At 36.5% G+C, this 15594-nt stretch overlaps 3 protein-coding genes across 3 annotated transcripts in view; all 3 read right to left on the bottom strand.

The window, feature by feature from the left end:
• The window catches only part of LOC132062202 (GDSL esterase/lipase At1g28650-like), a 1228-nt gene extending 540 nt beyond the window's left edge, over window positions 1-688 (bottom strand). Inside the window, exon 1 of the mRNA XM_059454822.1 lies at window positions 76-688. Coding sequence (XP_059310805.1) covers window positions 76-688 — 613 coding nt within the window. The remainder of the gene's footprint in view (window positions 1-75) is intronic.
• Window positions 689-2049: 1361 nt separating this feature from the next.
• Window positions 2050-5343, bottom strand: LOC132064933 (ferredoxin--nitrite reductase, chloroplastic-like). The gene is made up of 4 exons (XM_059458108.1): window positions 4886-5343; window positions 3984-4338; window positions 3238-3526; window positions 2050-3061 (listed from the first exon to the last, which is right to left on the bottom strand). The coding sequence occupies exons 1-4, from the start codon at window positions 5262-5264 to the stop codon at window positions 2324-2326; spliced, it is 1761 nt and encodes a 586-aa protein (XP_059314091.1). The 5' UTR covers window positions 5265-5343; the 3' UTR covers window positions 2050-2323.
• Window positions 5344-8382: 3039 nt separating this feature from the next.
• LOC132064932 (uncharacterized) lies at window positions 8383-12979 on the bottom strand. The gene is made up of 7 exons (XM_059458107.1): window positions 12633-12979; window positions 11196-11253; window positions 10808-10888; window positions 10557-10592; window positions 10184-10423; window positions 9965-10106; window positions 8383-9746 (listed from the first exon to the last, which is right to left on the bottom strand). The coding sequence occupies exons 1-7, from the start codon at window positions 12815-12817 to the stop codon at window positions 9262-9264; spliced, it is 1227 nt and encodes a 408-aa protein (XP_059314090.1). The 5' UTR covers window positions 12818-12979; the 3' UTR covers window positions 8383-9261.
• Between the last annotated feature and the right edge of the window lie 2615 nt (window positions 12980-15594).

Here is a 15594-nt window from a genome sequence, read left to right as displayed (position 1 = left end):
ATTGTGAAGCCGAGAACAAATTCAATCCCTTGTGACATCTGTTTTTGCCAATTGCGTCGCCCTCAAGAAACATACTCCTAAAACCCGGTAAACAGCCCATGGGTAGAATTCCAGAAACCATAACAGTTTTGGCTTCAGCTTCATTGATGAGTCTTTCAACTGAATTCTTAATGGTCTCCACCACTTCAGGCACAAGATGAGACGCCTCGGAAATAGATTTTCCATGTAAGAAGGCCTGTTTATAGTCATTGATTCCAGGTTGATCCATAAAGATGAGAGCTTTCCGAAGAACCTTGTTTTTGCCACAGTCCTGAAAAGAGAAGCAGTCTTTATAGAAGAACTTCATGAATGTGACAATCGGGGATAGCTCATGAGACTGTGGAGGTGGTTTGATGCCATTTTTGACGAAGAAAAAAGGGCTCATGATGGTAGCTCCGGGGGTGGCAAAATTAAGACCGGACTCGAAGAATTCAGTGCCTTGTTGGTTGTGGGGTTGTGGAGAAGGCAGATTGAGGGTTGCAGCAATATGATCAGCAGCTGATGAAGATGAATAGTCGCCAATGTTATATAGAGAATTAAAGGGGCCAACAGTTTCTTTAGCCTGATCAGCGAAAGACAGAACAACTAGAAGACAAGAGAAGCCTAATGGCAAGAGCAACAAACAGCGGCCGTTGCAAAACGAAGCCATTGGGAACAGAGAAACTAATTAACCTAAGAGCTCAAACAATATGAGAAATTGATGGTTATGTGTTGATAAATCTTTTAGGGTCGACATTATATTTATAGAGGTTGTGACGCTTGGGGTTTAAGCAAAGTAATTGTTTCCAAAGTTGATTAGGATTAGAGTTATAGTTTTCCGTTGAAGTTATAATTTGCTTTCTTAGTTGATTAAGCTTAGAATTATAGTTTTCCATTTAGGAAAAGGAATGCTCTGGAAAGAAAAATTTTAATTACCCGATGGGGTTGTATTGTCTTTTTCTTTCTTTTATTGCAAGTTTCTCCCAAGCTTTAGATAATATGGTTCTTTTAAAAACATTACTAGTAAATTTTCATTATTCAAACAACCTAACAATTTTCTAGCTTTTTAATATATTTATCTTTTTTAAGAAAAAGAATGTCAAGAAAAGAAATTATACGATCAAATAGGCATTAAAAGGACACAATATATAATTTTTGGTACCTTTCACTTTGGGCTTTTAGTATATTGGTATAATACCGAACTTGAAAACATTTATAATGAGGATTGATATATAATAACGCCTGGATTATATTTCCCATGAAAACTCTAGTTGCTTTTTGAAGGGATACGGCAGATAAGATCTAGTATACAATAATATAAACAACATTACTGGACATCAAAGATGAATACTGAAAGTAGTACATCTTGTTTAGCTATAGGCCTGCTAATGTCTTCAAAAAAAGAGAGCACTGTTTCTCTTATGTAATATTTTGTACTGATTTTCTTCATCCTTGTTACAATCTCTTCATAACAATAAATGCGTGCTGAAACTTCAGTACGTACCCTTGGAGAATCAAGACTAATTTATGTTTAAATTTTAATTTGCTTGTTCTGATGGATGAGCGGTCTGATATTTGAAGATTTGATAAGAGTATGAAGTCAGAGAAGCCTTGAATTGTGCAATCATTAGATAAACAAGTTAAAGCTGAAGTGTGAAAATAAACCAGATAGCAATTATATTGGCATGCTTATTTTTTCCTTAATCAAAGTATCATTTACTACTGGTGCAGGGAGGAGGCAGCAGAACGAATCGCTCTCCTGCAGTCCCTTGGCTTCCTTGTCATGCGCAATACTATGAAAGATCTGTACATGATTTCGGTTTCGTTCTCACTTCAACATGTTTTGCAACTTCTAAGAGTGACACAAAGGTGACCTCTGCCAAATAATAAAGAAGAAAAGCAGCGTACTGATTTCAGAGAAGCAGCTATTGCAAGCTGATTTCTTTTACATATAGATGCTTTATTACGTCAATTTGATGTAACCAAGAACGTCGAACTGATGATTCCAATCATAACTGGAGAATCATGACATCTAAAAATATATACTCGCAGTTATAATAAGTAAGAATAAGACAGTATCACTAATATCCAATAGAAAAAGGGGTACAAATGGCAGTAGGCTTCAATCTAATTTCTACTGAAAGAATTTAGCATGTAATAGTTCTAATGTAGGTAGATAGAAGTGTTTGCATTGTGTTATCATACATTACATGTTATAACATAGCATATTTCTGATTATTTGACCAGCTTTCAACAGTATACCCTCTTGATCTGGTCTACAATCACAAGCTATTCCAAATATAATTTAATCTTCTGTTTCTTCTCTTTCTCGTGGAACTGCACCAAAGTTCTTAATTAGTAAGTCCACAACAAGTGGTACCAAATCATCACAGGGGACAGCCTTCTTATATACTTCTCCCAAATGTGAATCACTCCCTATTCTGCCACCTAAGAAAACATCGGCGCCGTCCACAGTCTTCTTGTCCTTATCTCTAGTCAGGCATCCCATGAATCCAATATCTGCAACTTGAACTTGTCCACACGTATTGGGGCAGCCTGTCCAATGCATCCTTACTGGCCTTGTCAGAGATACTTGCCTTTGAACCTCTTCGGTAATCTTCAAGGCACGAGCTTTTGTCTCAATTATGGCTTGTCCACAAAACTGGTTACCAGTACAAGCCACTAAACCTTTCATGAGAATAGGCGGATCAGGTGAAAATCTGTTAAGAAGAGGCTCTTTGAGAAGTGCCTCAATTTTTGAATTTTCAATGTTGGGAATAATAATGTTCTGTTCCACAGTCAGCCGGAGCTCTCCTGAACCATACTCATCAGCTAAATTAGCTAGATCATCCATGTCGTCTGCTTGAACACGACCCACTGGAATGTGAAGACCAATAAAGCTGTAGCCTTGCTGCTTCTGTGGATGCACACCAAGATAATCTCTTCTTTCCCATTGTTTCTTAACCAACTCTTCTGGAGATGCTCTCTCTAGCTCTTGCTGGGGCATTCTCTTTTCGACTTCTGCCCTGAATCCTTCTACACCCTGCATACGTTGAAATTGAAACAAGTTAGACCAGCTGAAAAAAAATCCTGTCTGAAGATAATAAAGTAAGGCCCTGGATATTTAGTCAAATAGTTATAAACAGTTCAACTTAGAACTCTTAGTTGAAGCCATATGCTAAGACATAATATGTTCAATGTACCAAATGCATCACTCACCAGTTCATCGATTAACCACATCATTCTACATTTCTGCCTGTTCCCTCTGAATCCAAGATCTCTAAAAGCTTCGAGTATTGCTTTGCAAACCGGAACAACATCATCAGCTGGAACCCATGCATCAAGAGGAATTGCCTCATCACATCGTTTCGCACTGAAGAACCCTCCCACGAGCAGGTTGAATCCAAATCGTCCATCTTTTGTGGCAGGCATGTATGCAAGATCATTGATATGAGGATGCTCATAAAGATCATGGGACCCTACTACACACGGATTCCACTTCCTTGGCCTACAACAATATTGCAAAACCTTGTTAATGCAACTACTTTAATTTTCTCCCTCAATAACGAGAACATGAGGCAAATTCTCTTTCATTATAAAATGATGGTTTCATTTTTGGCCCGTCAGCCAAAATTAATTACAATACAAAACATGTATTCTAGTTATGTATATGATATGTACATTATATGTATATTTTTACTTAATATACATTACATATACATTAGCCGGCTAATATTTTTTTTAAGAGGTCAAAAAAGGTAATTATCCCCAAAATGAATGATCCCATTCTTCACGATTCTTATTATTAAGATTATTACTCCTTGACTGATTTACAAGTAATCAAGCTATGCAAAAACTGAACAGAATAGATATGTCCATAGGTATGTTAAATCCATTAAGAAGCAACTTGATAATTATAGCATGAAGCAACGCATAGGAAAAAAAATACTGTATTGAAGACTTACAAGTTAGAAACAGCCGGATTGCCTCGTGAATTACCAGTGATAAATTGGGAGAGCAAATTAGTGTAAGGCCTTGTGTCTACTATTTCTTCAGGATCAATTCCAGCCAGAGGATTTCCTACTGGATTCCTGACATTATCCATGCCACTCTGCAAACTGGTCAACCCAACTTCTTCAAGTCCCTTTAGTATCTCAGGCACATCAGGCAGTACAACTCCACGAATCTGCCAGTTTTGCCTCGTCGTAATATCAGCACATCCTTCCTCCCCGTATTTCTTTATAACACTTGCCAAGTATCGAGTCTGAGCACTCGTTGTTACTCCATTTGGAAGCTTCAATCTCATCATGAACCTCCCATCTGGTCACCAAAATTCAGTTCTGATTTAAGATCTTGAAATGTATTTTGGTTTCCTCAATAATCAAATCATAAAATAGGGCAGACGAGCAAATATCTAAAAGTTCAGCTGAGCAAGATAAACTTTGGTGCATATATATAACCTAGTACTAGCTCCGCTATGTGAGTTTCGCGAAGCATAGCCAATCTCAAGGCCCGAAGTTTGGGCGGATCCAAGATTTAAACTTAATAAGTTCAACTAGCTATTATGGGTTCAGATTTTGATATTCAATGAAATTTTAGTGATATTTCACACATATATCTATGCTCTATGTGAAAAATGTTTGATTTAGTTGAACCGTTGGTTATACATTGCATTGGCCTCTACCACTATTTACATAAATTGATGGGGAGCATAGAAATAGTCAAATAAATACCTCAGCTTATAAAATTATGATGAATCCTCATAATATGAAAGATTCATATAATTGTCTTAACTAGTTTGAGACTAAGGTGTGGTTTGAAATAGCTATATGTTAAAAGAAATCTGGAGCTGAGGTTCAGTACTTACACTGATTCTTTCTCCTGTGGAAGAGGCCAAGCCACTTAAGCCTGACATCAATGTCATCCTTAGTAAGCTTAGACTGATCTATCTCTTCAATGGGTATTTTAGCAAGTTCTTCAATGCCATTTTCCATGAACAACTTCATTGGTTCCTTCTCAATCTTCACCTTTTCTTGAGGATTAATCCCTTTCCTAAACTGCTCCTTGAGTATCCAATAGCCATCTTTTTCCTCAACTCTTGGCTCTAGTCTCTCAGCAGCAACCTCTGGAGGTGGTGCTGCCACCGTCTGTGGCGGATTTGCATTGAGCTTGAGAGTTGTACTCTTGGAAAATCTAGTTGGATTTGGCAATGAAGGTGCCAAAAATTTGATAGAAAAAGATGCCATTTTGGAAGTTGAAGTGGAGGAAAAGAGATGTCAGACCATTTTGTAGAGTAGTGTGGGAGTGTATGTGTGGCAAAACGTTGGTGGACTCTTGATTGTTCCAAAGGGTCGTTAATATTAAAACTTGTTTGGACAAGAATGTCCCTTTACCGTTAATTTTTCAAAATTGTAGGATATTATACAGCAAGCTGTGTGTCAGGTGACCGTCAAGGTATCGGATGTGGTGAAGTGAAATTTATAAATAGCGTTCTATTGCAATAACCAAAATAATTATATTCATGCATAAAAATACTAGATTATCGAGAAAGAAAGATTAAAAATCATCATAAACTTTCCTTAATACTATAATTTATGGATTATTATATGATGCTTTTTGAACTCGTCATATAAAAAAAACGACTAGAAACAACATATATGTGCTACGGCGGCGATGATACCAAAGGATTTAAATAAATAATTGGGATATAAGATAGACTGTAATGAAGTAGAGTCATTTTGAGGTTCCTCTGAAACGAATTATGTAAAGAGCCATTATGAAGAATTCTGGAATTACGAAGAATTCGAGAAACATATCAATCATTATTTTGTGTCGACTTTCGTTATTCGCGTTTCATATCGTGAATTTCTTAAAATTATCCGACTTTTTTATTAAACCTAAGTGCGTCTTTTCGAAAGCAGTCCTACTCCTTGCAGAGTAGTGAAGTAAGCGTACACTTACCTCTCTAGATTCCACTGCCATGGGATTTTCACCGATTGTTGTTGTCGAGCTCATGTCAATCATGAGTTGAGAACTGAAATTGAATGAAATCAAATTTCCTAATTCCTATATTCTTAACCAAGGTTTCAAATTCCAATCTTGAAAATAACATTTTTTTTGTTTAAAGGAGTACTTTACCCGTCTTAATGAGCCTATCAACATACTTTACCCGTCTTAATGAGCCTATCAACGTGAATTTAGTTTGCGTTAGCCGAATAAATAAACTTAGATACCGAATGGTCGGCCTAGAAAGAAAAATAAAATTGGTGCCATGTGCAGCATGTTTGGCGGGTGTTTATGGTAAATTAAGGGTACCCTTTTGGAGTGTCAATGGGACACAATGGTCAGACTAGAGAGGCGTGTGGCTATGGTGTTAGTGACATTGGTGATAAGAAACAGTTTTCCTACTTGGCGGGAGCCCACCCTTCCTTGTCCTGGAATTCTTGGAATTCTACATTGATAGAATAATAATTCATCAACTACTGTGACTAAAGAACCATAAGAAAAAATCATACCCAAAAGAGTAAATTAAGGTATAAATTACCTGAAGTTTAATGAAAAGAGCTAAATTTATTCAGATACTTTGTAGAGGCAAAATCTGCTACATTCTATCATCCTTGACCCACTTATGGACACACCGATGTTGTTGTTGTTATAAGACTTTGTGTGAGATAATTAATATTCTCGTTGAGACACACTAATAATTAAAAGACTAACGGCAGGGCAAATTTATTCTAAAACTTAAAAAAAAAGATTAAATATAAACAATTTTTACGAGCTATAAACAAAAACTAGGCCCTTCGCAGTTTTCCCTAGAATAATTCGTCAACCATTGTTTCTCCATTCAAATAGACAGCTACATGGGAAGATTTTTTGTGATCAGTAGAGAATTTTCTTTTCGTTGAAAAGTAACCTTTTTAAATCTTTTCTTCAAAAACTTAAAATACTTTTATGAGAAAAAAAAAATAGCAACTTAACATTATTTTAGCAAAATTTAATTTTATATGAAGATAAAATTTCTGTATCCAATCAACCAAAAACTTGCAAGTGTATTTAAAATCACGACTTTCCGAATGAATCAATATTTTTTATTTTAAAATTCAAGTAATGAAATAGTAACTGCAATTGAGTGGGGTGAAGTTCTCATTTCCAGTCATTCCCCTCCTACTGAAACAAAAATGAAAAATCAAATGTGATCGAAGCAAATAACTTATTTAATTGGGTCTACGGCATTAATTGTTCATGTCAACACCATGCGGTAAAGATAACTTCACTACTCCTACAGGCTTGACGGTGTTAAGCTGTATTGAGGAAATCGTTTTATCTCAATCAATTAAAAATATTTCAACTGAATAAATTCAGTTATTTCACTCTAAATATTTTCTTCAATTTCGTAGATGTAGTATCCTAAAAAAAAATTAAAAGAAATTAAACTATTCCACCGTGAATCGTGATCATCAACCTTTACGGGCAACATGATGGCATAAAATGGTACGATTCTATGCACACGGACAAGAAGTGACTGATTTGGAAAAGAAAAAAAAAGAGGCAAATTAAATTAATCTAGAACTAGAGAAAGCAAAAAAATTGACCACCAAGAAGAGCCAAGAGTTCAACACACAGAGGCACCGACTCCGAGCCGCCTCAGTTGCACCAAATTATTCAATTTGCCCACTGCCATAACGTGTGGCCTAAATGCTTTTGTCACTATCTTTGCCCACACTGTTAATTATTTGTTGCGCACATCTCATTTTATGTGGTATTGTTTAATTGAATACGAAGTTTTAAAAAAAGAATTATTGAAATTTGGGATCTAACATAAGAAACTGATATTTAAGTGAAATCATTTCATTAAAAATAAAGTGAAAAGTTTAAAATTAGTTATTTATTAATATAAAAAAATTATCATTCTTTTTTAAACAACAACAACAACATAACCAGTGTAATCCCACTTATTTTTTAAACAAATTTTTTTAAAAAAAAAGATTACACATATAATGAGATAGAGATAAGTAATTAGAACCCAATAAGTTTGGTTATGCATGGTAATGAAATGCAAGAAGCGGAATTCAGATTGTTCATGGCGATAACAGACCTTTTACCTTGGCGCTTTTTTCCAGATCTAAAAAGACGTGGAAACTGTGACGCTTATTTCAAAGAGTGAAACAGAGCAATTTCTATGCTTAAAAGGAGAAGTAGGTTCTTCTCAATAAGTAATCTGATAAAAAAAAACTAATAACTGTGGTGTCATGATCAATTTGCCTACCTCAACAGTTTCACGAGGTAACTGTTAGCTCTCACAAGCATGGATACCAAGTAACTCTATCCACTAAAATCTGGTAAACTGAAAAAAATCATCTAAGCTCCGCGAAGCCTGAAGACCTTAGAAATCTGATCATACCGTGTGGATAAAGATTCCGCATATCTTTTAAATTACATAAGAGGATGTGAAAAAAGGGAAAGGAAAATGATCGTCAAAATTGAATCCGCACCAATAGTCATCTTCTCATCGACCCCGCCAAGTGCCACAGCAGTAGATGCCTTGGCGATTCTTTACATACTTGAGACGGAAGCTTAATAGGCGGTATGCAGCTGCTGCCATCCATCAAAAGATGTAAGGTAACAGCAACACGTTCAATTGGTATTATCATTTTGCACCTTCCACAAGTCACCAACTAATTGAAAAGAGGGAAGGGTTTCCCAACCTATAACAGAGTACTTGAAAACTGCAAAATTTCAAGATATATACACAGCCAAAGTACATAGCTGATCCAGGTTCATAATTATACAGCGAAGTTCTACAGGATTTATCTCATATGCTAATGAGTCTCCGGCAGGATAGATACATTATGTACATGTTATGTACAATATAAAACATCACGACTTGCAAAGGCTCCCGTGTAGTATCAGCATATCCCCAGAAGCAATCAAATGGTACATGTTGCTTTCCAAACCACATGTATTAACAGCTCTCATGCACACCACATCATATCTGCCTATCCCATCAAGATAGGAGATATGTTACTCATTCAGCCTGTACAGGATATGTTACTCATTCAGCCGGTACACTTCATGCAGGCAGCTCAGCCAAATCAGATCATCTAGCTAGTTGTACCTTGAAAATTGACCCCCAATATTTCATCTTAAACTTTTTACACCATAGAGGTAAAATTTTGATATTAATCATATAGTGCATCTTCGAAGAAATTCGAAAAGCCAAAGTGAGTTCCACAAGAAATAGTCTCATAACCGTGAACGGCGGAAGTATTTCATGGCATTTAATGGTGAATGCTTAGGTGCTGAGGAAAATGGTTGGCCTTTTAAGGAAGAAGTATACTTAAAATCCCAACCTTCAATATTCTTAGGAACACAAGCATCAAAAAGGATTTGGCCAAGCACAGTGTGTGCACTTAAACTGGGATTTGGCCAAATAGACGGATCTGTTCTTTCCTCAGAGGAAGAGCCCGAATCACTAACATTTTGATGCTCGGATGAACTTGGCAAGAAAAAGTGATCATGCGGACCACCTGCAACTCTTTGAAAACTTCCGTTGGAGTCAGCTGCTGCATTTTGGAGGTCACAAATCAAGTGAGATATCTCATCATGCATATCATCGAAGCCGTTCCTCTCTCCTAGTTTCTTAATTCTGCTAATGAAAACTGAAACTGCATGAGCAAGTAGTTGATCTATAGCAATGCTGTACTGGATTGGATCACTCTCGTACAGACCTGCAAGATGAAAATACAAATGTCTGATGCACACGTTCAAAATATGGATGCAGAGAAAATTGGAACCAATGGTATATCGACAAGGACCAGGAGAAAACCAAAGGGGATACAAGTGCTAGATGCAGGACACAGTTTGTCCAAAGAACAAAAATGCTGAAACACCCTAAGGATATGACAAGAAAAGAATAAAGCAAGAAACTGGTATAATATCAACTGACCTACATGACAGGAACTTTTCCACATTATCATTTTGACATCTGCCCCCATGTCTTGCAAGCCGTGAGCAAATTTACATACAGATTGATATGGAGCAATATCATCATTTTCTGAGCACAAAATGAGAAAAGGGGCCCCAAAACTCTGCAGCAAAGCAGGATAACTCAGCTAGGAGGATAACATATTAGAAACTCATAAATGACTTCTGGCTTGAAACTTACAAGTGAGGAGTAAAGAGTTCGCCAATATTCAGAACGCTGGGATCCAAACCTAGTAATGAATAAGGCATCTAATCCAGAAGTAAAACCTTTCGCAACCAAAGACAGTAGCTTTGTGGAGCCGGGGAACTTTAGAATTGTGGGAGGCACAGCAAATTGTGTTCCAAAGTCTGCAGTGAAATCAACAGGACAAGAATCATAAATTTGACCTGAGATGCAGTTAATGACCAATTGGCTGTCCTCCTGCAAAAGAGAATGAAAGATCCAATAAACAGTTATATGCTATCAATAATTCATCACAGGGGAAAATATGGATCTCTGGATACGTAGCAATTTATGTATCCCAAGCTCACAGCACATTCAAAGAAATGCATACCAGATTAACTTGAGCTTCGGATCTCCCTTTAACAATCTGCATCAAGTGGAAAGTATTAAACACGTTGCTTTCCAATAACAGAAGACCAAGAACTTTATCCTTAGGTCAACATGATTTGCCGGTTGGACCCAAGAGAGACCTCAACAAGGTGGCATAGGGGAGGTAAACACGCGTAAATAAAAATGCATTCAAACAAAAGTGAAACCGTGCACGTCAAAAAGTCTTGTGAGTGATTGTCGAAGTCACTATACCTGAAAAAACTTATACATGCAGGCCTTAGAACCACCAGATATAGCTGCAACAACAACTGGACAAGGGCGACATCTTAGTTCCTACGTAGTTCAAAAATAAGAATATTAGGACACGAAAATAGGAAATTTGGGCCAAGAAATTACTAATCTAATGCAAGTTATGACTATATCAACATAACCCCATCTTCGTTGTGCATTTCACAAATGGGGTTTCATAAATCAAACTCTTAATTAACTGCATGTCTTTTAGCTCTCATCCAATTTCTCTTCACAATTTTTCAGATATGCGGTTGCTACCCCATCAACAGATTCTGTTTCGTACAGTCAGCAAAATCCTATAGAACAAAGTATACTAACATCAGCAAAAGCAAAGGTAAAAAAAACTGACCTCGACGAGCTCCCTTAGAAGAGAATATGCCAGAGATGTAGCCTTCTCAGGTATGTATCTGCATAGATTATTCACTGACTCAAACTTTTGAACTACCCACTTAATGATGCAGCATGAAAACAAGGGACAAACTCCAGATCATGATATATTTGCAAGATAGGAAAACGAAAAGAATTCAACATATGATCAGAATCAGAGTGATGTCAATGGCTATGAAAGCATCAAGAACAGAGATGCACCACATTTTCACTGGGCATGTTGTTGTATGAAGCTTCAATTGTTAACGTTTTCCATCACTACCAAATACACACAGTGCCTCATACTAGTATATTAAAATCCTACTGCTGCCACACGGGAATCACATAACATCTCCACCATGCCCCATGCCCTGACCCAGGGTTTCTCTATTGTCTCCTTCAATCACATAAAAAGCAAGATAATCCTTAGCTGGCATTCAGAAATCAGTCTTTAGCTGTCCAAGATCAAGTGCATCTCAACTTTCGGAGTTTCAAACCCTTAGTAATCTTAGGTGAAGTTATAATGGCAAGACACAATTATACCTGTTTCCTAAAGAACCTAAGCTCTCATCTGAAGAAAGTTGCAAAAGATTAATTTGTGCATGTACATCACCGAGCTCTCTAATTCCTATTTTGGGAAAAGGTGTAATGTGATTGCCATCCACTACGTTTACCAACAAAAGGAATTCCCAGTTACCCGCAAGGGTGGCTCAGTTGGTTGAGCATGGGGCTTTCATAATAGAGGTCTCAGGTTCGAAACCCCCTGCCTACAACAGCAGGGGATTTGCCTTCTGGGTCGAGCTCGTCGCACGGGGCTTGCCTAGTGCGGGTTATCTCTCCTCTATGGTTTGCGAGCTATTGCACAGGAGTTGGGTTTAGCCTATGCACACCCGAAGGGTAGCGGCTGCGGGTTCCCACGTCATCAAAAAAAAAAAAAAAAAAAAAAAAAAAAAAAAAAAAAGGAATTCCCAGGATCCCTTAAAACTCCAGCATGATCCCTTGCACTACCACAATTGTAATATCAAATCTAAATTAAGCTAAATGATAATCTAAACGAAAGACGAATAGAAAAATACAAAATGTGCCAAATGTTCTCTGTATCAGGAAGATTACTAATTAATGTGAACTCACTACAAAACCATCAGAACTTAAACACCTTACCTCTGAGTGAATACAGACCAACTTTTCAATACTTAAATACTAGCACTTGGTCCAATTTAATATAACAAATATATGACTACTAATACCAATCTCAATACTAAATATCACAACCAATTACATAGGTTTGCGTTAACCCAGTTCAACTAATTAAATAAACTCCTAATTAAGCTGAATTTTAGTGCAGTTTACTACCACAAACACAGAAAAATGGAGTCAAAATTTGCTCAATCCGAAAACAAAAGAGTTGAATTGAGCTTACAGGGTGGCGAAATCGGCAAGGCATATAAGCGAATTCCAGCCAAGAGAAGCATAAAGATTAACATAATTCTTCAATTCAGTTTCCTTAATTGAAACCCAAGCAAAGATTATCACTATTCCTTTGACTATTTCACCCGAATTACTCTCATTTCGATCCCAGTAAAATCTTCCACCGTCGATTGACATAACACAAACTCCGATAATTAAATCCTGTCCGTATAATGAAATTGAACTTTAATCAAACGAAAAATCTGTGAATTGGGAAGTAGAGAGATGAAGGGTAGAATGTGGGTGGGTGTAGTTGGTGTGATAGATGTGCCACCTCAGATTGTAAGCACGCATTTATTATGATTATTATCCTCTGCCACTATTAGAAAAAGGCCCCAACGGCGTCGTATTTGCTTAGTTGAGCGCATCATGTGCTGACGTGGCGAGTAGATACTCGTATTTGGATTTGGATGTGTTTCGCCCTGAAAACAAGTTGCCTTTTGCCTTATACTGTAAAATCTTCATTTGAATTTATACCAATTCATGTGTCTCCATTCCATATCCAATTTTGTTCCGTCACACATTCTTAATAAATTACGTCCACCCTTCTGTAATTTTACTAGGTTTGGCGTTTAAAAAAAAAAAAAATTGAAATTTGTGGTTTAAAACAAGTTCCTTTCGTATTAGTAGTCGCAATTTCTTGTACTTCGATTATCTTATTTATTTATAGTAGCTACTGCTCCTTTTTTTTTCCAAACTTCTTTATCATGGCCTTTTCGTTTTTCGTTAGATTCTTGATTATGTCTTTATCCGACCTTTTTTCATGTTTTCTCTTAGAAGAAAGCGTCTTTCTAAAAAGCCTCCTACCTTCAAGCGCTCGCGTACACTTTACCCTTCCAGATCTCACATTGTGGGATTTCATTGGGTATGTTGTTGTTGGTCTAAGATAAGTCATGGATATTTTTGTGGTTGTGAAAAATTTTAAGTTAGATTATTTCTAAATATAGATTTTTTTTTCGGACAGATTAAAAGGAAAGTATATCAGATAAATTGGGTCGGAGAGAGTAATTTTTTAGTTGGAGTCTTTTGACAATTTTAATTTCCTAATTCTTCACTCCCTTCTTCATTAGCAGGTATGATGGAAATGCCATATTTTTACTATTCCTTTGACTCAATTCGTTTGATGGTGTTCAACCGGCACCAAATTTAAGAAAACAAAATGATTTTTGAAATGTCTCACTAATACTCCTAGTAAAATTAGGAGGGAGGAATTATTTACAATGAACAGATGCTAGTCAGCAAGGAGATGTGCAAGATAATTTGTATGATCGCCCTGGCATTAAGTAATTGCAGATGATATTCTATTTGCTGAGAGGCTGCCTCTTTCATGATCCACAAACAGAATGTGCACTACTTTAGATATGAAGTCATCTTGGACTTGGGCTGGTAAATGATATTAGCATCTGCAATATATTGACATAACTGATAAGAATTAAGATGCAATTAATTGTACGATTTTGATTCGTTGCCCTTATTTTAAAAATCAGGAAATTATCTATTTGATGTATCATGCATCCCTTGTTAACCACACATTGGGGTTTAATATTATAGTCTAATATTGATTGTTCATCACAAAGGATAAAGAGTAGGCCTTCGCTCAAGGAGGAGATGGCATTGGTGTCAAGTTCTAGGGTATAAGAGCAACCAAAAGAGGAAAGAGTTAAGAATGCATTAGAGGGAAGAACTAAGAATGCATTATTTCCAATCTTATATGATAGAGTACTATATAATTTTATTAATTAAGCAGTTAGATAATTTCCCCATTAATTACAATTTCTTAAACAGGCTCTAATTTTACTAAAGAGTATAAAAATCGTTAGACTTTATTACTTTTCTCGGTCTACTGACATGAAAATTTCATTGAATCAAATCCTTACAAAAATATGTTTTAATATTCTTATAAAAAAAGAATTATCTTGACCTCGACACTTTTCTGGGATCGGGAGAGTGACGCATTATTCTGATTATTCCACTAGAAAATAGACCACATTGTACTCTATATTGTAGGGTGGAGTCTGGGCAACTGTGACAGCTGCAGCCGAACAGCAAAAAAGAAAAACTGAAATATTTACTATACTCGCTCCACTAGCTAGCACAACTATGTATGGTCCCAACTCCTATTCTTTTGTCTGCTACTAATTACACCAGCAGCACTGAAATCCATTTTAGAGTCTAGAAACGATCACATAAAAGTGCGTCCCTGGTGGATTGAGCATTGTAATCAGTTTCATTATCACTGTTAACAACGAGAACCAACCTTCTTCTTCTTTGATCCAATGTGGATTATATTATATTTACAACATTCCCTCTTTTCTCTTCATCTCTATTTCAAAAATTCTTGATGCATCAGATCCAAAGCACATGGAAGTCAGCTCACCCCCACTCCTCCACGGCACGTGCACACCTCCTCCTACTTCTATACATCGATCTCATATCCATATTGTAGCATAAGTAACATCAATAAAATTAATACATTAGTAATTCAAATTTGTGATACTAATAGTCAAATCGTGAAGTCTTAGCAACTAAATAGTCCAAAGAAAGGGTCATGTAGTTTATGACTTACATATTTTAAAATTAAAAGGTACAGTTCATACCAAATGTAGTTTATAGAACTCTTTTGGTCGTCACATGTGATTGGTGGACTTCTCTTGCTTGACACAAGGGTCCCATGGAAAGGTACATGCATTTGCTTTGTACTTCTTCCCACATTTTTCTTCCTTTTCCTTTTATGAGGCTTCTTTTGAAAAAGCAAAAAAGAAACAATAAAGTTCAAGTAAAACTTTGTGCCCAAGATTCACACAGATCAGCAAGCGAAACAGTACCCAAGTTCTATGCACCTTACTAGAAACTGGCTTCCACCTTTCTCCATTCTTGGCAAATTTGACTATCTTCCTCTTATTTGTTTGTACCTT

This window comes from Lycium ferocissimum, chromosome 7, assembly GCF_029784015.1.
Source record: "Lycium ferocissimum isolate CSIRO_LF1 chromosome 7, AGI_CSIRO_Lferr_CH_V1, whole genome shotgun sequence".
In the NCBI taxonomy this organism is placed as follows: domain Eukaryota; kingdom Viridiplantae; phylum Streptophyta; class Magnoliopsida; order Solanales; family Solanaceae; genus Lycium; species Lycium ferocissimum.
This window is presented reverse-complemented; position numbering and strand designations above follow the sequence as displayed.